We start from the raw sequence: 24000 nt of genomic DNA on the forward strand, positions 1-24000 counted from the left end.
AGGCCAGCCTCTCCATGCTCAGGCAGTGTTGTGCCTGTGGTTTTCCCATCTGGAAAATGGGAGACTGCAGACACTCATGTTCTGTAAGAACGAATGTGGAGGAGAGAGAGAAGAAAGGTAGAATGAAAGTAATCTCTATTCTGGATGCCTCCACGGCAGAAGCAGGAGCTGCTGTCTCACCTGCCCGTTCACAGCGCTCAGGTAGCACCGCCCCAGCAGGCCCTGAGTCCTGGGTGCCAGAGGGGGTGGTGGCCGGGGGGGCTCTGCAGACCTAGCGGGGAGGCTGTTGCTGTCCCAGTGGCTGTGGCCGGGGCTGGCGGGGAGCCGGCGCGCAGGTCGCATCTCCACGCTGTTCACCTCCCGGGCGGCCTCGGCTTCGCCCCGGACCCGAGCCACCTGGTGGATCTGCACAGAGGCCTCGGGCGGGTGGCGAATGTGCACCTTCACCAAGGAGGGGTTCACGGAGGCTGGGCAGAGGGGCTGGGTCAGAGTCGGGGAAACAGGGCCCCACCCTCACTTTCCGCCAGTCCTGGATCAGGTGGGGCAGGGGCTCTGTGCCTCCCCCAAACTCTCCTTTTCCTTCACTTCCTAATCAGAACCCTGGAAAATTTTCCCAGCAAGGACAGGATGAAACATAAGCCGTCACTCCCCACACTTCATTATCAAGCCCCAAATGCCCTTCCTGATTTCACCTCCCCCCTGTGGCCCTGGGCTGCCCCTGAGCTCCCCAGACGGACCCCCTGCACGGCTCACCAGCCACACCCTTGCTCCTGCCAGCCCTTCGGCCAGGGGGACCCCATCCTCGTGCCTCCTGCCCATCTGTCTCAACTTGTGGGGTTGTGGAAAGATGTGAATGGGCTTTACCAAATGCTACCAAATACTCAGCTAAATGCTACCCATCGGTTCAGGCCTAACTGAAGTCCATCTCCTCCAGGCAGCCTCCCCTGACCTCTCCAGGCTGTTGGCACCTGACAGCTTAGAGAATTTTGAGCACCTAGAGAATTATGTATTTTCTGTACCCTTTCTTTGGCATCTCATAACGGAAAGCAGGGAAAAGGAAATTATTTTGGTTGATATTCTATTTCCCATCCATTCTTGTTCTATTGTCCAAGACCATGGACAATAGAGTACACGATCCTGGCCTTGTACTGGTTTGTTTTCCCCACAGTTCCTAGCATGCGTAAGGACAAAAAAAAAAAAAAAATAGATGAACTCAGATGGAAGGGAAAAAAGAGGTTTGGTAAATGATACTGAGCCCTGAGGGTGGAGGAGAAGGAGGGAGGTTTGGAGATGGCTTCCCTACCCACCCCCCAGCGGGATGTGGCATTTGTCCTCTCCCGGCCCCTCTGAGCTGGCACTCACCGAGCTGGTTGGAGAGAGGCAGTGTGTAGGTGGACTGCTTCAGAGGGCCTTCCAGCAGAGCCCCGTGGTGCTCCGAAGGCTTCCTGTCCAGCTGTGGGGCCGGCAGGTGGCAGAACTTGCCAGTGGCATTGGCAGGACACCAGCATTCATCTCTGCCGATGCAGCGGCCTCCGTTCAGGCAGGGGATCTGGCAGAAATCTGCAACATCAACCCCAAGGTGACCGGGGATGGATGAACAGAGCAGCACCTGCCAAGTGGCTGGTGTGAGAAGCAGAGGGAGCAGGACCCAAAATCTGACGGAGTGGGAAGCCCAGGACCCCTGAAATGCAGGAACTTTTGAAGAGACCAGGAATAGAGAAGTGAAGAGAAAAACCAGCCCTTGCCTTTCTCGAAAGCCCTTTCAAATCTTTTCTCTAGCCCACAACAAGTTAGGAGACCATGGGGTGGTAGCATTATAATTAGCTCTCCCACTTCTCTGTTGAGGAAATTTGGGCTCTGAGAGGTCACATGACTTGGTCAGGGTCATACAGAGAGGCCACGGCAGAGCTGGGTGAGGACTGAGGTCCCTGTGAGATCTGGGGGCAAGTTGGGGGGTCCAGGATGAGAGAAATGGGTTTCCTTCCTACGCAAGAGCTGGGCTCCAGCCCAAGGTGCGCCTGTCCTTCTGGGCATGGCCCAGGACCAACTGAGCCATCTGAGAGGGGCAGGGACTCACAGATGCGGAAGCCAGACTTGGGGTCATGCCCGTGGCCACCCTGGCTGTACAGGGTGGTGGTGTCGCCGCGCTCACAGCTGTTGGCACAGTGCCCACGGGCACAGGTCTGCTTGCAGATGGTGGGAGTGAAGATGATCTTGATCTTCTTGATTTTCTCCGTGAGGTTCAACCCTGCAGAGAGAGGGCTTGGGTCCAGGGGGCAGGGCTGAGAGGCGCAGCTGCGACCTCTGGAGCCTGGTTAGAAAGGCCCGTGGGACGGAGGGGAGCAAACCCATCCCAAAGACGATGGCTCAGTCCCCTGCTGCCGGGGAGGTCCCCTCGGGGTGGGGTGGGGGTACTTAATACTTTTGAGAAGCTCACAGTTCGACATTTATTGAAGGCAGCCTGTGTGCCAGCCACTAAGCTCATGCTTTACCCATAATGTGAGGTTAAGTCTCAATCTCCTTGAGTGGGTATTATTTCAGGTTGAACTACTAGAAATTGTCATTTTTGTAAGTCAAATCTGGTTGAATATCGGCAATTTTTACATGTTCAATCTAATATGTGCATTTTACAGTTAAGAAAACTGAAGATCAGAGAAGTTCCATGGCTAGTTCCGAGTCCCACCGCCAGTGAGTGCTACAGCTGGGCTTGGACTTGGGGGCAGGAAACAGAACGTAGTTTGGGCTTGCCAGAGTGAAGACTTTTCTAAGAGACATTGAGAAATATATGGTCTCAAATAATTATTAGAATCAGGCTTTGGGGGTCCCTAACTGCCAGAACAAAGATGAGATATTTGATTTGGTTGGTAGTAGGGAAGACTTGGAAAATTTTTCAGCAAGAGATCAAAGAGGAGTGTAGAAGATTCATTTCCACCCTGGCTGCGAAGTGAATGGTGGGCCAGAAGGTAGGGTGACCAGTCAGGAGGTCATGACAGCAGGAGGTGCTGAGGGTATTTTGTTTAGTGGGGGATGGGGGGTGGGCAGACCGGCAGTGGAGATACAGAGGAGGGGGAGGTGGGCAGGGATGCCAGCAGGTTGAGGGTTGAAGAGGGAATGGGGGATGATGAGGCTAAGTAAGCACTCATAGACTACGTGTTCAAGATGCTTGACTGTGAAGGAAGGAAAGAGAGAGGGAGTAAGAGGGAAGTGGAGAAGTAACTTTCTGCGCATGTATTTGGGTGTGTATGTATGTGCATTTTAAGAGAAAGGGACAGGTCACAGATGCAGAAGGGAGAGCACAAGTGAAGGCCAAGAGTTTCTAGGGTATAAGGACAAAAAATAAATAAATAATGGTGGGGGTAGATAAGGGGTATGGGATGTTTGGGGTATTCTTTTTCATTTTTATTTTTATTCTTACATATATATTTTTTTTGGAGTAATGAAAATGGTCAAAAATTTATTGTGGTGATTGAATGCACAACTATATGATGATATAGTGAACCAGTGATTGTACACTTCGGATGATTATATGGTATGTGAATATAGCTCAATAAAATTGCATTAAAAAAAAAGAGTTCTCAGGGAAACAGAAGGTTGGAGGGATGTGCTCCAGGCAAGAAAGGGGCCCCTCCCTTTCAAGACTGCAAGGAAGGAGGTCAACTGGGCACAGGTTTAGGTAAGAGCATGGCATGGAGGGGGGCAGGGCAGATCAGCAGGAAGTTGAAGAGCTCCCTGGGTAGTGAAAGGGTGAAGGAGAAGGCAATAGAATGGGGATCTGGGCAAGTGGTGGAAGCTTAGAATAGCTGCTCTGAGGAATGGGAGTGGGAACGTGTCCAGGCACACAGGGAAGGATTGTCAAGAGACAAAAATGGTATAGATATGGCAAGGAGATCAAGAATCTCCCACGGCATGCAGTCACATAGCTGCATAGTTTTCTCCTCTAGAAAGCAGAGGCCTGGATATAGGTGCCAAGAAAGCAATTGGTTGGGTTGATCCAGGAGGGCTGGGGTTTGCAGGACAGAAGAGATAGAAAGACTAGGACCAAAGAGCTGAGGATCAAGGTTGAATGTGAAGGAAGCAAAGGCAGGAGGGAAGACAGATTCGGCAGAAATGGAGCAGTCAAGTGTTAACAGCTAGAGAGGGCAAAGTCCAGGGTGGGGGTCAGATTCCCCAAAGCCTGGCACAAAGCTGATGCTCAACAAATGTTGACTGGCTGAAAGAATGAAAGCCAAGGTGACAGTTTAGCCCTTCCTTGAGAGTGAAGGAGGAAGCACAGGTGGGGAGAGGAGAGGTCAGAGCCTTCTAAGACCACATGACAGGGCATCCTTACCCCAGGTGGATGAGAGATTGTCTAGATATGCTGTTTGCTGAGGGCTATCTCTTTGCTCAGGGACTGGTCCCCCAGGCAGGGCATTGGAGGTCAGCTGGCCACTGGCAGCAGCAGCCGGGTAGCGTCGCACGGTCCGGGATGGCCCCACGTGCTGCCGGGAAGGGAGGGTCTGGCTGAGGCCACTCAGGGTCCTGTGGAGACAATTGTGGCACAAGATTTGCACCTGTGAGCAGCCCCCCACCTGCCTGCCTTTGCATTTGAATGGTGCCCTCTGCTCTAACTGTCTCTGTCCCAGTGTGCACCCGACATGAAGGTGCCTGTAGGCAGGGGTACTGATCTCAGGCCAGCTAACCCAGTAGGACAGCAGATCATTTAGTGGCATAGCCAGACTTTTGCTGGGCTGTTCTGGGCAAATCACTTAGCCTCTCTGGGCCTCAGGTCCCTCAACTGTAAAATACAGCTCCCATCTAGCTCTGATGTTCTAAGAGTCTTCGAAAGCTTGTGTACGGACCAACCACAACCTTAAAACCAAGTCCTCTGCTTCCTTCTATGAGATTATAGTCTTCTTGGGCAAAAACTCACCCTCTGCCACTTCTGGATACAACCCTTAAGGCAATTATCTCTGCAGTAGGTTCCCCAACAAATACATGCTCATGGACTGAGACAGAGGTAGAACCTAGAATCTCCCTCTCATTTATTTTTTATCTTCTTATTCTTTTTTTTCCCTCCTCTCGTTTATTTTTATTTTAAAAATAATGCAGCAACAATATTCAAGGAGCAAGAAAAAAACCCAATTCATCATCCTGCCACCTCAACACAGCAAATATTTTTGCCTATTTCCTTTCGACTTTTCTCGTTTACATGTTTTTACACTGTCATCAACTACACATACAAGTTAAATTCTAATTTTCACTGAACATTAGATCATACTTTATACAATTCCACATTTTTAATATTTATCATTTTAATTGCTGCATAATAGTCTATATGAAGATGAATTACAACTTATTCAGATATTCTCCTGTCATATGTTTAAATTGTTTCCAATTTTTACCATGGACCTCCTCTTCCATATGGCTTTTCTTCTTCTGTTAAAGTCTTCTCTTAGGGTAGGGAAATTCATTATACTATTCTAATTTTTTTCCTGTGTGTTCGAAAGTTTTCATAATACAAATTTAAAAAAAGGATTATTACTTTAGGATTGATTTCTTGGAATAGAATGACTATCAAAGATGACAAACTTTTGTGATTCCTGATACACGCTGGTATATTGCACTAAAGTGTATAAATGTACCACTTAGAGCACAATCTTGCCAGCATGCAGCACTGTTAATTTTTTAATACTTTGCCAATCGAATAAGAATGATATGGTACTTCAGTTTTCCCTTTCTTTGATTATTTCTGAGCTTGCCCAGTACTACCCCTCACATTTTCGAATTTGATCCTGGCAAAGAGCTCTTCAGTCTGGCCAAGATGAAAACTCAAAAGGTTCTTTCTTGGTGGTTTGTTGTCATTTTTGTTGTTATTGGAGATGCTAATTTCTCTTATTGGAACTCAATGTAATGGCACCAAGATTCCTCAGTTCTAATCCCATAAAGGGCAGTGATTAGGTGTGTAGAGAAGAAAAAAAATCCTGCATTAGTTTGTTGTAGAGAGGACCTAGCCATAGCAGAGGAGAGAGGCTGGATTTGGGCTAGGCCGATGTTAGCTCTGTCCTACTAGTGGTAACGTCTTCAGCAAGTCAGTTAGCTTTCTTAGCCTCAGAGTCCTCATCAGTAAAGTGGAAACAATAATCCCTACCTCACTGGGCTGTTCCGAGGGCCAAGAGAAACAGTGAGACCATGTAACAGGAAGCCTAAACACCAAAATGCCATGCATTTCGGAGAGATTATTTTACAGATACAAGTAAATGGTCATTAGTTAAAAAGTGTGCCAGAATTTTTTTTTTTAAATCACATGCATAAAGAAAAATAAAGTATTAGACACAGTTTGGACAAAATACCTTTCCCGAAGCCAAATAAGAAAATGTGGCTGGGTCACTAAAAATTCTTCATCTAAGTAAAAGACTCCAAAAAAAAAATGGTATTACTACTACTGTCCAAGTATCTTTATATATAAAGGGCCAACACCTTTTTTACAACCAGAGCTCACTATGCCCCAACCATGGTCACCTGCTACTAGATGGGGATTTCTAGATTAAATGACAGGAATAAAAAAGCACTGCCTCTTGAGAGGTTCACAGCTGAGTAAGAAGGAAGCCTGTGAGATCCAAACTCATACACCAAAAGCACCCCTACAAGAAAACAGCTATCTCTCTTCAGAAACTCCAGCCTAGTCCTCAGCGGTGGGCAGGGAGGGAGTGGCTCCATGTGTGGAGGGCTGCGCATTCTCAGCTCACCTCTGCTCACTCCCCACACCAGGTGGTCTCCGGCTGGTTGCTTCTGCCATCACCACCTGGAAGGTAGCTAGGAGGGGTAGAGGTGGTGAGCTGTGGAGTGTGTAAGCCCAATTTTCTGGCCGCCTATTCTCTTGTTTATCTTTAGCCAAGTACTAGTTGCATGTCCTAGTCTCAGACACACTGCAGGGTTTCAAAAGAAGGGGCATCAAGAGAGTGTCCCAAACAGAACAGTCTCTTCAATAAATGGTGCCTAGAGAACTGGATATCCATATGCAAAAGAATGAAAGAGGACCCGTATCTCACACCCTATACAAAAGTTAACTCAAAATGGATCAAAGATCTAAACATTAGGTCTAAGACCATAAAACAGTTAGAGGAAAATATAGGGAGATATCTTATGAATCTTACAATTGGAGGCGGTTTTATGGACCTTAAACCTAAAGCAAGAGCACTGAAGAAAGAAAGAAAGAAATGGGAGCTCCTCAAAATTAAACATTTTTGTGCATCAAAGAACTTCATCAAGAAAGTAGAAAGACAGCCTACACAATGGGAGACAATATTTGGAAACAACATATCAGATAAAGGTCTAGTATCCAGAATTTATAAAGAGATTGTTCATCTCAACAACAAAAAGACAGCCAACCCAATTACAAAATGGGAAAAAGACTTGAACAGACACCTCTCAGAAGAGGAAATACAAATGGCCAAAAGGCACATGAAGAGATGCTCAATGTCCCTGGCCATTAGAGAAATGCAAATCAAAACCACAATGAGATATCATCTCACACCCACCAGAATGGCCATTATCAACAAAACAGAAAATGACAAGTGCTGGAGAGGATGCAGAGAAAGAGGCACACTTATCCACTGTTGGTGGGAATGTCAAATGGTGCAACCACTGTGGAAGGCAGTTTGGCGGTTCCTCAAAAAGCTGAATATAGAATTGCCATACGACCCAGCAATACCACTGCTAGGTATCTACTCAGAGGACTTAAGGGCAAAGACACAAATGGACATTTGCACACCAATGTTTATAGCAGCATTATTTACAATTGCAAAGAGATGGAAACAGCCAAAATGTCCATCAACAGACGAGTGGCTAAACAAACTGTGGCATATACATACGATGGAATATTATGCAGCTTTAAGACAGAATAAACTTATGAAGCATGTAATAACATGGATGGACCTAGAGAACATTATGCTGAGTGAGACTAGCCAAAAACTAAAGGACAAGTACTGTATGGTCCCACTGATGTGAACCGACATTAGAGAATAAACTTGGAATATGTCATTGGTAACAGAGACCATCAGGAGTTAGAAATAGGGTAAGATAATGGGTAATTGGAGCTGAAGGGATACAGACTGTGCAACAGGACTGGATACAAAAACTCAAAAATGGACAGCACAATACTACCTAATTGTAATGTAATTATGTTAAAACACTGAATGAAGCTGCATCTGAGTTATAGTTTTTTTTTATATATTTTTTTTATTTTTTATTTTTATTTTTTTCTCTATATTATCATTTTATTTCTTTTTCTGTTGTCTTGCTATTTCTTTTTCTAAATCGATGCAAATGTACTAAGAAATGATGATCATACATCTATGTGATGATATCAAGAATTACTGATTGCATATGTAGAATGGAATGATTTCTAAATGTTGTGTTAGTTAATTTTTTTTTAATTAATAAAACACACACACACACACACACACACACACACACACACACACACACAAAAGAGAGTGTCCCAAAGGAGCAGTGCCCCCTGAAGGACAGTAGAGGGGTGGCACCAGAGGCAGGCAAGAACATCAATTAAAAGGTGACTTTCATGAACAACATCCCCTGTGGTGAGGCTCTGTCCACTACTACTAGCCTTAGAGGAGCTGCTGAAAATTCATCAAAGGACAGAATTCTCCAAACTAGCCCAGCATAAGAAAAGAACTTGCTATCTCTCTGGGATTGTTTCAGGCTCGTCCTGGCAAAGCTGCCAAGATGGAACAGAACAGCAGTCTCTGGACTGTTGGATTTCATGAGTCAGTAAAATTTTGAAACAAAATATACACATGACTACCAACTATTCTCATCATAATTTCATGAAAGAAAAGACATTGCAATGCCCCAAAGAAAAACATTTGAACAAGCTCAACTTTATGGAAATCTTACCACACTGGCTTAATTTTCCTCATGTCTTCATGGACCAATGCAAATTCCATTCCATGCAAAGGTTGGGGTTTGGGAGCCACTGGTTCACGTGATCCTTCAAGACTCTGGGGCTCTTTCAACCAGCTTGGGGAGAAAAAAATCCCATCCCAGCTGACTGAGAACTTCAGAGTCAGGTGTAAACAGCCTGCAGAACGCGTGTCCTAATGATGGCACTCGGTTAAATGTGCATGGTGCACCACAACCTGCCCAGTGCTTTGGTTTTCAAACAGTGGTGGGTAGATAAGTGGGTGAGAGGATCTAGGTCCACACCCTATCCGCTTTCACCCTAGCCTGGCAGCCCCACTTTAATTTATAAATTAGGCTTCCAAATGTTATTTTGTTTAAAAGGGGTTCTGCTGCTAACAGAAAGTTTAAAAACATCATTACATGGTGCACAGAATAGTTAGAGCTCCATTTACTGAGCACTGAACTGGGGGCTTTAAATACATCATCTTGTCCATGTCATTTTGTTGAGTAAATAAAGAAAGTTGCAGAAATAAATAGTGCAATTCTAGTGTTGTGTTTTAAGGAAAACTTCTCTCTCTCTTTCTCCCTGTATGTTTATACAGACATAGGAAAGGTCTGGAAAGATCTATAAACAGTGGCTAACCCTTAGGAATGAGTGCCTGTGTGTGTATAACTACTCTTTTAAACATTATATACTAAACATATATTGTGGGAGATTGACTCATACACCCCAAAAGTTATGTTTTAAATCTTAATCCATGGTCAATGGGTCTGAACCCATTTGAAAGCAGAACCCTTTGAAGATGTATTATCAGATAAGGTATGGACACATTTGTGAACGGGATCTTCTAAAATCCTATTTAGGTGTGGCCAAATTAAATCAGGGTGGAGCTTACTCTCTATTAATGGAGGCTTTATAGAGAGAAGGCTGAAGACAGCAGCAATTAAGAGAACAGACAAATGGAGAAAAAGCTCACCATGTGATGGGAAGCAGAGATGTAAGCAAAGGAACCCCGAGGATTGTGTCAAGCCAACACCAGAATGCTACAGAAAAAGTATGGCCTTAATTTGGGACTTCAAGCCTCTGAAACCATGAAACAACAAATTCCTGTTGTTTAGCCAACGAGCATGAGGTAATTGTCATAGCAGCCCTGGAAAACTAAGACACGTCTTATTTGGTAATAAAAAAATCTTTGTTTTTCACAGCAACTCTATTTTATACACAGGGAAACTAGGGCTCAGAAAAAGCATGGTAAATGTGTGCAAATAGCTGGAACTCAAGCTGGACTGTGGTGGCCAGTGGAGGTAGAGAAGTTCACTTGTAAGAAAGACCATATTGCCGGCCACAGTGGCTCAGCAGGCAGAGTTCTTGCCTGCCATGCCGGACACCCGGGTTCGATTCCCAGTGCCTGTCCATACCAAAGGAAAAAAAAAAAAAAAAAGAAGAAGAAGAAAGACCATATCTAGGAGAAGGACCCTAGAAAATCTTTAGTGATATTTGAATTAGTGGTTAAGGGACAAGTAGGATTTTAATAATCCAAAATGAGAAAGAAGAGATTCCAGGTAGAAAAACTAACATAAGAAAATGCACAGAGGTGGTAAACATGAGCCATGTTTAAGGAAGCACAGAATGGAAGTGGGGCCGGGGGAGGAATTAGCACCCAATTCAGTGCCTACCAGGAGGCAGTATCCCCTTAGGTGTTTTACAAACCAATCATTTTGTAAATGACTTATCTAAATAACCCTTTGATTAAAAAAATCTCTGTTTGGTTAGAACTATCTTAATATAAAAAGACATATGACAAAATGAGAAAATATTTGCAACTCATATCACAGACAAGGACCAATCTCCTAATATATAAAGAGCTCCTAGAAATGGAAAAGACAGAAACCAATAGCCCTAACAGAAAAATCAGCAAAGGATCTGAAGAAATAGATCACAGAAAAAAAAAAGAAAGAAAGAAATACACGTTTCTTAAACACATGAAAATATGCTCAACTTTTTTCATTATGAGATCTGCAAATGAAGACTACTCTGAGATAGCATTTTTTTTACCCATTACATTAGCAAAGCCCCCCAAATTCAATAAAATGCTTGTTGAGAGAGATGGTACAGAAATAGGGGTCACTCCTATGCTGTTAGAGGAATATAAATTGATACAACACTTCTGGAGAACAACTTGGCAACATCCATGTAATTCCAATACAGCTACACTTGAACCTAGCAGTTCCACCTCCAAGGCTGTCCTGCAGGTAAACTTGCTGTGGTCGCTGGTGCTGTTGCCTCACCCACATCCCAGCACCACCCAGCTGCTGCAAGTCTGGTGGCTAAAGGCCACTTTGACTTCTGAGATCTGTCCTTAGTCATGGGAACTAACCTGGCCCCATAGCCTCAAAAAGAGGCAACTCTGCAATGGGGTTAAGCTCCACTCCCAGTTAGGCTAAGGCATGGTATACCCGAGATCACATCATGGCTTGGTCCCATTTACTTCCCCATTCTGTTTCCCTCCTTTCCTTTCAAATTTCTCCTAAGAGCACTTGCCCAGTAAATCTCACATACACCTAAATCCTTGTCTCTGCTTCCACCTCTGGGGTACTTGACTTTAGATACTTGTCAATGCCCAAAATGACGTATAAACGAGATTATTCATAGCAGCACTACTTTGCATAAGCAAAATATTTTGTAAAGATTGCAAACCACCTAAATATCCCCCAGTGGAGGGTTGGTTAAACAAACGAGGAAACATTCACAAAATAGAGTAAAATGCCCTCAAAACAGAATGAAGCATCTCTTTATACACAGATAGGGAAAGATCCCCCAAATATATTGTAAAGTGAAAAATAACAACAGAAAAAAAACAGCCCCAATCCAGCCTGCTGCTACATCTTTTGGTGCAGCCTGTGAGCTATGAATGGTTTTTACATTTTTAAATGGTCGGGAAAAAATCAAAGGGATAATATCTCGTGACACAAGATAATGATATGAAATTCAAATTTCAGTTTCCATAAATAAAGTTGAACTGGAACACAGCCACACTCATTGTCTCTGGCTGCTTTCACCCTGCAATGTCAAAGTTGAGTAGTTGTAACAGAGACCACATGGCCCGCAAAGCCTAAAATATTTACTATCTGGCCTTTGATGGGAAAAGTTAGTCAACTCTTTTGTAGGGCATGTAACCTTTTGTGTAAAAATAGGAACAATAAGGAGAACGTGTGGCATTTATTTGCACATTCATAATGCAACCCCGGAAGGGTACGCTACAAATTAATAAAGTGGTCAGGGAGTGGGAAGTGGATGGATGGGCAATAAACTGATACTACAATTCTATGAATGTTTATACCATGCCAGGCCCCTTGCCAAGAATGCATGACACACACACGACACACACTAGCGTATTATCTCCATAACAAGTGTTAGATACTTGCTATCCCTATTTTATAATTGAGAGCATGGAGGTGTAAGCATGTTATGTATTTATCTTGCTGAAGTGGAGAAGCCAAGTTACAAAAACAGGCAACTTCATCTCGAAGCTACCCCATGACTTGTCATTTCTTTATCGCCACTTTACAGAAGAGAACATTGAGGATATGAGGGATTAAAGAAGAATACATACAGACCCATATGGTGGAGGGGCTGAAATATCAGGGGGAGGCATCTAGGCTTTATCGAATGGGTAAAGAGGAGTCCCTAGAGATTTAGGGAAATGACACGCTCCAACGATCAACCCATCTGCCACTCATTTAAGAAAAGCCTGCCACACACCAGGCACTGGGGCTCAAAGATGGCAAAGACCCTCTCTACCCTGAATGAGTTCAGATGGAAGCTGGACAAAAGTGCTCTAGCAGAGGCGTTGGGATTCCAAGGAAGCATGGATTAGACTTGAGACACCTGTGGTCTTTAGGTGGGTCTGGGATATGATGGGATGGGCATTTAAAAATGATTATTCTGATGAAAGATTAGCTGGTGGCAGATGCACAAGAGAGGGGAAGGCTGGAGGCCAGCTGGAAGGTTTTGGCTGTGGTCTAGGCAAGCAGTGGTCAATGCCCCATCCAAGGATGGAACCAAGAAGAGGGTATGGATTCAAGAGACATTTAAGAGCTAGAGGCATAGATAATACCCAGCTATGGCTTGAACAACTGGATGGAGGGAGTTCTGGGAGCCCAGATTTCAATATCAGAGACCCAAAAAGTAGATGACAGGCTCCGTTTTGGACATGTTGAGTGTGATATGCCTGTGGGGCCTCAAGACAGAAACACCTTGGAGGCAGATGGGTGTATGAGTCCAGAACTCAGAATAGAGATAGGGCTGCAGACGCAGTCAGGGGACTCTTAGGTGTAGGGGTGGTGGTTACAGAATTAAGGGGGTGGGTAATATCTCTCCAGAAGAGTCTGCAGAACAAACTATGGTTCAGGGTTCAGGCTGGACTGAGGCATTAACTCTGCTAAGCACTTCCCAATTTAAAGAGGGAAAAATGTGTTAATGAATAGAAATGTTTCAGTTTGAAGGTTTGCTTCCATAAATTGTCCTCCAACCTCTGGCGCCAGCTACCACTTGCCTGCTAGCATATGATAAAACAAACGAACAAGCAGTAATTGAATATTAACAGAAAAATGTGGCAACAGCCCACTGTGTGCTGTCCCACAGCTTGTTCTTTTCATGGATACATGCATGCGACTGTGGCTGGGTTTTTAATTTGCGCACACAGATGACTGCCATAGTTTCTGCTAATAAAGTTATTCCCAGCTCTAATCAGGGAATTGACTATAATGATAGTTTGTGGTATTTCTTATGACTGCCAAGTGTTCTGACACCTAAACACTTTAAGAAATAGAGTAGTAAAGAGACTAAAGAATAGCTGAGGATAGGCTCTGGGGAACTCCAACCCTTAAGGGGAAGGTGGAGGAAAAGTCTACGAAGGCATCTGAAAAATAGCAACCAGAGAGGTAGGTGGAAAATAAGGAAAAAAGCACCAAGAGAGGAGAGCATTTCCAGGACTCTCTCTCTGTTCCTGTTCAAAAGGCACAGAGTCTACTTCTTCCAATTCCTGCTAGTTATCTCTTCCTCTAGCAGGCCTAGCTCGGGCAAGGTCTGCACCCCTTGGCACCTCCCAAGTGGCTCAGTTCCTCCTGAAGATCTGGGTTCTGGCAAGGTCAGGGGAAGCCCAAGGTCAGTGGGGAGCAAGGAGGCACCCAGCCCTGGAGGGTAAGGATAAGGGGACACTGTGCCCTCAGCACAGGGCCAGAGGGCAGCTGATGCCAGGTGATGATAGCTTGGGGGATGACTGGGGGCTGAGCAGGTGAGACCCAGGCAACCCCTGTATCTGGGCTAAGACTGAGTGGCTGTCACTCTCAGATCTGCCAGTTTGGTGGGTCCCCTGGTGTCACTGTGAGGAAGGGCTCTTCAGCCCTGCCTCATCTGTGCTAGACAATAATAAACATCTAATGGAACACTAATTCTAAGCTAAGAACTGGGTGTTAACTGCTATATTTGCATTATGTCATTCCATCTTTGCAACAACTTTTGGGGCTAGGTACAAAGGCACAGAGAAATCAAATAAGGTCATTCAATTAAAATTATGCTGTCCAGTAGAACGTTATGTGATGATGGAAATGCTGGCTTTTGAGCACTTGGAAGTGAGGATGGTGTGGACAAGGGACTGAATTTTACGCTAAATTAAATGCAAATAGCCACATGTAGCTAGCGGCTACCATATTGGACAGCCCAGATATAGAGCATGGGGGAGCTGGGATATGAGCCCAGAAAGTCTACCTTGGCCTCTAACTGTGATTAGAAGGTTCCCTTGCCTACTCACACTGCATTGGCTTTTCCCTTGAAGGCTTCCCAGACTGTCTTGGTGGGTGGGGGGGTGGAAATCAGGCAACATCCTAAGTCTTGTAGCCTTGACCCCAAATCGCCTTATCTGTCATCAGATGTTAGCAGGGCTGTGGTATAGGAAGAAGACTGGCTTTCTAAAGGACAGCGGCAGGAGTCACAGGGGAGCAGGTCTCAGTACAGTCCAAGGAAGGATTTCTGAAGAACCAGAGCTGACGAGTAGTGTGGTGACCCCTGGCAAGACAAGGAAGCTCCCTGTCACTGGAATCTCTCAGGTTGTATTCCTGCAAGTCAGGGATGAAGCAGAGGCGTTCCTGCTCAGGGAGGCTTTGTTTTGTTTTGTTTTGTGCTGGGCTCATGACTTCTGAGAGACAAGGGAGGAAGGAGTGGCATACACCACTGCGCCCGGTTGGAACCGGGCACCACCTGCCGCCAGGCACACTGACGAGGCATTGTCAGTGCTCCCACCCTCCCTGCAGGGGCTGAGAGCGAGCCCTCCCCAGATCTCAAGACCAGTCCTGCTTCTGCTCCACTGGTTCTCGCCCCTTCCCCACCCCCCACCGACCCTCACTGGTCAGCCTGAGGCGGCCCCACCCCGCAGCCTGTGAGTCACATCCCCTGCCCTGCTCAGTAGCTCTGCGCCTCTAGCTCTTTTCGTGGCCACACCCAGGTTTGCGAAAGCTGGAAAAAGACCCCAGGGGATGCCTCTGCCAGGCTGGAGGGTGGGGAGGGGGCAGGATCCTGGGGAAGTCTCTCCTGCCCAGAACTGCCATTGGCGCTGCTTTCCCAGCCAGCTAGGGAGGGAACACAGAGTTCCTGTTTCCTTGCAGGTGATTAATTAAGAAGCATTGGGAGGCTCTGGGTGTCCGGGCAGGTCTGCAGTGCACCCAACTCTGGCCTGAGGCCTGATCCCCACATCAGGAAGTGAGCCCTGAAGTGCGTCCCGCCTCAGTCCCAGGAGGGTCTGGAAGCTCCTCTGGGCCCCATCCGTCTCCACCCTCCAGCCCCCTCATGCCTTGGCTGCTGCGTACACTTTTCCACTGGACGGCCTGCCCAGCGTTCAGCTGCCAAGCCCTTGCTCCTCGCATTGCCTCTCTTCTCTCCTGGCTGGGCCAGAAAGCAGGGCAGGAGAGCCAGCACAGGCTGCCCAGGCACCAGCATCACACCTGGGGCCCCCCAGGGGACAGAGGCAGAGGAGAACATAGCACTGAGGGGTTCATTTTCTACCTAGCCTGCCCAAGGGCTGCACTGCTGGGGCAAGAGCTCTCTCCCTTCTGCCAGTAAAAAGAGCCTCCACCCACCCACCCAAGAGCACCTCCACCTCCTTCTGGGCTGGGCAGGACCATCCCAAGTCTGCAGCTCCTCCAGGTTCACAGACCCCCAGGGGGACAGGTGCAGGGGCTCCCCCTCTTTATATCCTCCATGGAATCGTCCCAGGGCTGGGCATACAACTGCTGCCCCTCAAATATTTACCCCATTGAATCTGGAACTTCTCCATGGCAGAGCCCAGCTCTCCCACCTCACTGGAGCCATTTCCCCAACTGGGGCTGGGCCCCACCCCACAACCTACCACTGCCTGTGGGCTGTCTGAAGCCTTAGGTTCCAAGTTCCCTCAAGAAGATTTGCCAGTTGGTGGGGAACCCGGATTTCATTAATCCATCATTCAATCACTTCCAAGGCGCCCTAATGAGCGCCTGTTAGGCACAAGATCCCACGTAGGCACTGTGAGAAAGGCTTTACAGCTGAGAACTCACAATCCCAAGGATGAGTTAGGGGCTGGAGGAAGGCCTGGCAGATCTGGTGCTTTCATGGGAGTTAGAATAGGGGCCCCTCTTGGCAGCTCATTTACAAAAGTTACCCCACCTCCTTCAGGCTGCTGTAGCATGGACTCAGTGAGCAGAGCGCAGGCTAGATTCTTGCCCAATTCATTCCCCAGCTGGCACCCTGGTGCAGTGCACAGCATGTGCACCCATGCACGGTGGCCCTGGGACAAGACCCTGCATGGGAACGTTTCATAACAATCCAAGAGCGGGAAAGCAGGAGAGGAGCAGGTGCCAGGTGTAGGGGCCAGGTGAGCTGTCCAGCCAAGATGAGTCAAGCCTCCCTAGGCAGGCATGGCCCTGGGGCTGGATGCTTGGGAAAAGCTTCCCAGATACTGTGTGATGTGAGCTGGAGGAAGGGGTGGGGCGCAGAGAACCTCAGGCACAGAGGGCCCTGGGTGCAAAGGCACAGACAAACCTGAGTACAAAGGGACAAACACAGGCATGTGTTGGCGGTGGGGTAACGGGGCCTGTCTGGTTAAACAGAAAATGGGAAGAGCCCATAATAATAATAATAATAGCAAATATTAGCATAGGGCTTATCATCTGCCAGGCACTGTTCTCAATACTTTACATATATTAAGTCATTTAATCAACACAATAACCTCGGAGGTAGGTATTATTATTGCTCCCATTTTACAGGCGGGGCACAGAGAAGCTGGGTAACTTGTCCAAGGTTACAGAGCCAATGACGAGCATATCTGGGAATCAAGCACAGATCTCCTGCAGCTATTCTGGCTCCAGGGTCTGCACTCCAAATCTCTCCACTATATTGTGGCTTGAGAACTATACTTGGTGGCTGTGCCGTAAAAGGCCTCCCTGACCAAGAGCCTAAAAGGGAGTGCTTGAAAGGAGGTATTTTTACCAGTAATTAACAAGGTAAAAAATAGGAATATTTTAGAAAGGTGCTCTGGGAACAGCATGAGGCTAGACTAGAAGGGAGACATCACAGAGAACTCCTCCCTGGAGGCTCCCTGCCTGTCCTCACCACCCTCACCACCCCGGCCAGGAATGCTCTTGCTACCAAGCACATGCCTGGACCACTCACAGAGTCTTCCCCTGGGCTGGGTGTGCTTCAGCTACTTTGGATGGCTGATCACTGCAGCTGGAGTCATGTTCTCAGAGGCAAGTCCTGGCTCTGAGTCATCTAATGCTCTCTGCACTTGGCCCCATGCTCTGTAGGTAACACAGTCTTGTTGAAGGAAAAAAGAAGGAAAGAAGGAAGGAAGGTGGGCTTCATGGCTGAGCCTGAACTAGAGCCTCATTGGATACCTGACTCAGAGATAACCCCTCTCATGAGCATCCTTTCTTCTAACTGGACTGAAAATCCACATAGGACACACTGAGTGAACAGCAGAGGAGGGAATAGGAAGTGTGAGCATCACATAATGAGAAGGTTATTATACCTGGTTTATTCCTTGGAATGTGTCTTGGGGGAAGGATGCTAAGGGAGCTAATTGGAGGGGATCCCCTCCCAGCATCGGTTCCTGTGGGGGTAAACACTCGGGGAGGTTCAGGGAACACGCTGCTGGAGACCAGATCAAGTCTGGGTCTCCCATCGCTATGGGATCTGGACATGTCTGCTTGTGCTGAAGAGGGCTGCTCCTGCCCAAGTCCAAGGACAGGAAGCCAGCTGAGATGAGGGGCGGAGATCAGCCCATGGGGAGACTTGTCCAGCTGTGTCTCTTCCTTTGGGTCTCTGTGGTCGCAAAGGGGTAGCAGCGTGGGTGAGGCAGTGGAGTTTCTGGAACCACAGTGCTGCCCACACAGCCCACTTACTGAGCACAGCCTAAGCATCATATACACTTTCCCCAACAACCTGAGAGGTAGGGTTTGCTGTGTCAGCATTCCCATAGCTGGTGCAAGCTCACGTCTCATGAGCAGCAAAACTCAGAATTCAACCCCAGGTCTGTTGGACTCTAAACTCATCACATATCTTTCACCACTGGCACACTCTCACCCCAGCAGCTAAGGTGGCACTGTATGAGTTTTAATGAAATGTATTAAAAAAAGAAGTGGGTGGAGAGGCAAAGCCATTAAAAGGGAATGAAGATACAAGTCAGGGCCTTTGGCACCTGGCAAGCATTACAGAAGCTCAGGAGAAGGAATAGGAAGGGGGAGTAGGGAAGGGGGAGAAGTAAGAAGGGGAGGAGGGAGAGCAGAGGACTTGAGGCTGAGGGGATTGAGTGAGGACCAATTCCCAAAGCCATGGAGAGCCTGGTATATGGGGCATCTCACTACCACCAACTTGGCCACACTCCCATCTCCTGAACCCCTGAGCCCCCAGCTTGTAGTCTCTGGCACTCCTGCCCATAATACATCCCCCTAGGCGCACATGCACACCCCCACCCCCCTTGCCCCCCTCCCCGCCCCGAGCTTAGCAGGCCTGCTTTATCCACTGCAAACACAGATTTCTGACTCCAGATGAGCTCACTCCACTCTTAAGACCTGTCCAGACAAGCCCATGTAGACAATGCAGCCCCCCCAGGGCTGGACGTAGTTCCAGTAGCCTGCAGTGGGTCTGGTCTTCCTCCAGGCTGGAAATCTACCCTCGGATCATAAACAAAAGGAGACTCCTATGGGAACTAGAACTCCAATCAGGGAAGTCTTCATTCATCAATGATCAACCTATTATGAGCCAGACATCTGCTATAGACACTTCATATATTTTTTTTTGTCAGGCTCTTCACATTTGTTACCTTACTTGGTTACTGCAACTATCATAACGATAGAGTAGTTATCAGACCCCATTTCACAGAAGCACAGGGAAGCTGTCAACCTGTCTGGGTTCACACGTGCACATCCCCACCCGCTCCACCCTCTGTGAGATGAGTGGGGGCCGTTTTCAAGGCCTAAAGTCTGTCTGCCTTTGGAGGGTGCCATTCCCCACCGGGCTGCTCACCCTTGGCAGAAAACCTCACAAGAGCCAGAAAAGCCTTCAAGCGGTCAGGGCAAACTGCTGTGCTTTTCTGATTCAAACAAAAGGCTCAGCTAACCCTAGAGTCAAGAAATAAACGACAGTGGGTTAGCCCTTCCTAGAAGACCTAAAAGGGGCCGGGTGCTTCCACAGGTGTCAGTAAATCCTCCTGGCAATTCTGTAAGATAGGGATCTCATTCCCATCCTACAGATGAGAAAACTGAGGCTCAGTGAGCTTACATGACTTTCTCTAGGCAGCTGTGAAGGGGAAGAGCTGAGATTCAAACCTATCTGACTATAAGACTTAAATTATTTCACAATTCCTCCCTCTGGCACTACTGCCTCCTGTAGGTGCTCTGACCTGGACACAAAAGCATCAAAAAAAGAAAGAATTATGAAATCAATTTCTCCCCCAAAGAAGGGACCCTGGGGGTGGGGGGATCTCAACAGGATCTCACTTCCCTGCAGTACCGTGTGGGTGGCCAAGGGTCCGGGAGGGAGAGGCGTGTCAGCTCTGATTGGAAGCAGACATGTAGTAGCTCCAGAGCTTTTGATTTGTAACCTTTGTCTCGCAAGGGAGGGGGATTTTTCTTTTCAGAAAGCACTCAGCTTCCTTGAGTTTTAGACCTTTCACAAATATTTTTTTAGGAGAAATAAGAAGGAAAAAACCCACAAAATGCCTGTCATAGCTACTCACTTCCACAATGAATCACGAACACAAAACCACAGCTATGTGGCTAACAAAAGAACTATGTGTTTTCACATTTCATTATTGGAAATCATTTGGCAATCTTAACCATGTCATAGGCAGGCAGACAGACAGATGGATGAACACACGCACGCACACACGCCCCTCTGGGGTCCTAAGCAGCCTATCTTATAACCAAGGTCATCAGACAACTTCACATTTATCCCACCTTCCCTTCCTAATCCTTTTCTAGGAAATTATCCTTCAAAGTTCCAATCTTCCCTCTTAGCACCTCTGCAGAGATGGGGTGTGCACAAGTGTGCATGTGCATGGATAAGGAGGATGCAGAGACATTGGTTTGGGGCCACAAGTGGGAAAAACTGTTAGCTTCAGTGTCACTTTCTAATTACTGTTATCATAGCAGCACTTCACTTTGGTAAAGTAATTTTCACCTGGGCAGCTCACTGCCTTTTCTGACAGGGGCAAATTAGCTGGTGGCAGATTTAAAGATTGCATAACTGGAAAAACAACTGGACTCATAAATCAGAAACTTCCTCTACATCCTGACAAGGAATGAAATCTAATCTATTTTTGAAAACCTTGAGCTCAAAAAGAGAATTCACGGGGCCTGAAAAATCTCCATTATATTTTTTGAGGCATGCTCGGCATAGCCTTGTACCCACGCCCCATCTCACACACGCACACACACACACACACACACACACACATGCACACACACACTGCACAGAGTGACTTTCATTGAGTAGCCAGAGCTCTGTACAAAGCAGCCGGATGGGCAGGGCTTTCCCTGGGGCATCTGAAAAAGAGCTTTGACTGCCTTTCCATTTCTTTCTTGTTTCATCAGTTCAACAGAAATCTTAGAGAATTTAGATCAGTTATATGCTATGAGTAGTATAACTACAAGCTTAAAATGTTTGTTGTTGCTGATCTTTTTTTCTTCTTCTAAGCCAGATGCTGGAAACTGCATACATTAACATTTTAACAAGCCCACCCAGCTCCCCCCACTTCCAACCCGAGGCTGCAGGGAACATGGACTCTGGGTTTTTCTGGAAAGACACTAGATGCCTTGCCTGACCTGGTCCTGAGCAGCAACCAAGCCAAAGCCTGCCCCTTCCTGTGCTTGCTATGCTCACCTGCTCTCATCGCTGGCTAGCAAAATGGTTGAGAGCACAGGCTCTGGGGGGTGAGCAGCGTTGGGCTGGGCTCGCCCTTACTCTCAGTTTCCTCATTGTGAAGCAGGGGAAATGGGGTAGTCTTGTAGTAGGGTCATCGTGAGAGATCTGCCTCTTGGCCCTGCAAACCCTTTTCCACCCCACTCTGAGTCCCAGGAGCTGACCAGCATGGACAGCATCAATGGGCTCCCAAACCCTGGGCCTTCCAGTCCCCATGGGGGCCCCAGCAGGAGGTCAGAGGGCAGGAAGAGAGTGAGTCAGGTACCAAGCCTCTCGGTCCCTCCCAATGGGTCCCTGCGGGTGGCAGTCGTTGAGTTCCTCTACTTAGAGGCCACAGCTGTCCCCTGCAGCAGTACTGCTCTCTAGGTTCCAGTAACCACTGGCTCTTGACCCTTTAGGTCGTGGGGGTTAAGGGCCTTCCTGCGTTGCTGCTTCTGGGATATTCCATCATCCTTTGTTGTTTTCCTCCTACCCCACCCATATATTTGTAAATAGGCCTTTTATTAAACTGCCGCCCCTGAAAATGACACGTTTCCTCCTGGAACTCTGATACAGATAAGACATATTAGTTTTTGAGTATTGAGCATTTAACTATGTGCCTCAGCACTTCATCCACTTTCTTTTATTTTGTTCTGCACAACCCCATGCAGGCAGTATTACTATTGTCACTTTACCGTGAGATTCCTGGCGGTAAAGAAACTCCCACAATGTCAAACAGCTGGTGAGCGACGGAATCAGATGAAACGGAGGTCTGCCTGACTCATGGCTCATGCGCCTTACCACTATGCCAATTTGTCCCCCCAACCAAATTAGGTGGGGCCTGTGGAGTGCTTTGCACAGTTAGGCCTGCTTACCCAACAGAGGCCAGTGAAAACGACAACTGCACCACATTCCAAAAAAACCCACTGTCCTAAATTCTACTCTAGCATAACTTTAATTCAGGCCTGACCACAACCCTAAGGTTAAAACCTCACCCTGTTGCCACATTAAAGTTAAACCTCTCATTTTACCGTAACCACCACTCTATGTTTAACCACAACCCTAGTTCTGCCCAGTCCTGACCCCGACATCCACCTCTCTAACGCTAACTCCACGCACACCATTCGGGCTAGGACCAGGTCTGTGATTAGCCCTGGGGGTCTCCCTGCCTCTCTGTCTCCATCCCCACAGCAGGGGCAGCCTGGCCACTCCACTGCTAGTGGCTGTTGACACAAGGACTCAACATGACTGGAAAAATGACGTCTGTGCAACACCCCCTTCCCATCTGTCCCCTTTTGGGGAGGACAAGGAGGCAAAGGAGCAGGTTAGAGCATCTAGTACAGCTGAAACACAGCAGGGGAGCAGTCAGGTCTGTGGACGATGATGATGATGAAGGAGGAGAAGAGGACAAAGAAGAAAAGGAAAAAGAAGATGACAGCCTCCACCACCACTGAGCTGAGGGCTGTGGACAGATAGGAAGCAAACAGCTCACATTTCTGAGAGCTGTGGAAGGCTGGGGCTGGGCTGCGAGGGAATCCCCCTGTGGAAGCAGCTTTGAGAGGACCCTGATTATTCACAGCTTTGGGAGAATCGTAGAACAGGGAGCCCCTCAGCCTGTATCAGAACTTTCAGGGAGCCTCAGGCCAGATGTCTACTTTCAAGCTTAAACAGGAAAGGGAGGAAAGTGAGAGGAAGTGTGCAGGAAGCAGATACCCACGGTATCTGTACCCCCTGAGTTAGTCTATGTGGGGAGCAGAAGTAGTAGAAGGCCCCGGGATCCCATTCTCTTCTGAGCACCACAGACCTGAGCTCAGCCTCCACACTGACCCAGATGTGTCTGCACTGGGCCGACGGAGCATGGCAGAAGGAGGAGGCTTGCAGGCTGTGCTGCACGGGAGAAGGCACGCTGCCCCCTCCCCCTTCCTCATGACCACTGGGCTCAGGGTCACAATACAGGTAGGCCCTGAGCTCTGTGGGTCTTGGGTATTTGTGTAGGTTGAGGAGGTATACATTAACCCTCTGCTACCCTTTCAGAGAAACCAAGACTGGACCTCAGCAGCCAGTCCCAGCTGGAGAGGATTAACTTTTTCTTCTATCTTGCAGTGGCATGCTTTGTGGGAGAAATGGGATACATCTCCCTTCTGGAAAGAAGCCAGGCCCAGGGTCACCACATACAGCTGCACAGGTTGTGCACTGCACCACTCTCAGGGCACCAGTTGCTGAGAATATGATGTGAAGAGCATTGCCTCAGGTTTTGTCCAGCAGCTGAAAGGTCCAGCCACAGAACAGCCTCAGCCTGCCTCCTCCATCAGGCTAGAAAGGAAGGCTTCAGATGCGGTTAGTCATTCCAAGTGGTCTCTTCTTGGGCAGGGATGTGCCTGCTGACAGGGGCTTATTGTAGAGTGACCCTCTACAAACTTTCACATGGCCTGTCTACATTGCCAGAACTTTCCGCAGATAGCAGGAGGGGAATTCTGAGCTGAGATACAGGTTTTTTTCTCCCCTCTTACTCTCCTCAAAAATCATCAGCAGGGCTTCTGCAACTTCAGACTTAGGAAAATGAAACCCTGTTCATTTAGTCTGGCTGGAGGCCTACGAATGTTCCCCTCTGACTGCTCCGCCCTGAGCCTTTCCTTTTCCAAACCCACATTCCCAAAGGTTCATGGGGG

At 47.5% G+C, this 24000-nt stretch overlaps 1 protein-coding gene across 2 annotated transcripts in view; it reads right to left on the reverse strand.

Moving 5' to 3' along the window:
* LTBP2 (latent transforming growth factor beta binding protein 2) overlaps window positions 1–24000 on the reverse strand; it is a 108202-nt gene that overhangs the window by 52007 nt on the left and 32195 nt on the right. Inside the window, exons 1-5 of one of the 2 annotated variants that reach the window (XM_077123046.1) lie at window positions 6726–6788; window positions 4328–4518; window positions 2078–2248; window positions 1363–1560; window positions 181–467 (exon numbers count right to left, since the gene is read on the reverse strand). In XM_077123046.1, the coding sequence (XP_076979161.1) occupies window positions 181–467; window positions 1363–1560; window positions 2078–2248; window positions 4328–4518; window positions 6726–6775 (897 nt within the window). In that variant the 5' untranslated portion in view covers window positions 6776–6788. Of the gene's footprint in view, window positions 1–180; window positions 468–1362; window positions 1561–2077; window positions 2249–4327; window positions 4519–6725; window positions 6789–24000 lie in introns of those variants that run through there. The other variant, XM_077123047.1, reaches the window with a different exon arrangement.

The sequence above is a fragment of the Tamandua tetradactyla genome, chromosome 12 (genome assembly GCF_023851605.1).
Source record: "Tamandua tetradactyla isolate mTamTet1 chromosome 12, mTamTet1.pri, whole genome shotgun sequence".
In the NCBI taxonomy this organism is placed as follows: Eukaryota; Metazoa; Chordata; class Mammalia; order Pilosa; family Myrmecophagidae; genus Tamandua; species Tamandua tetradactyla.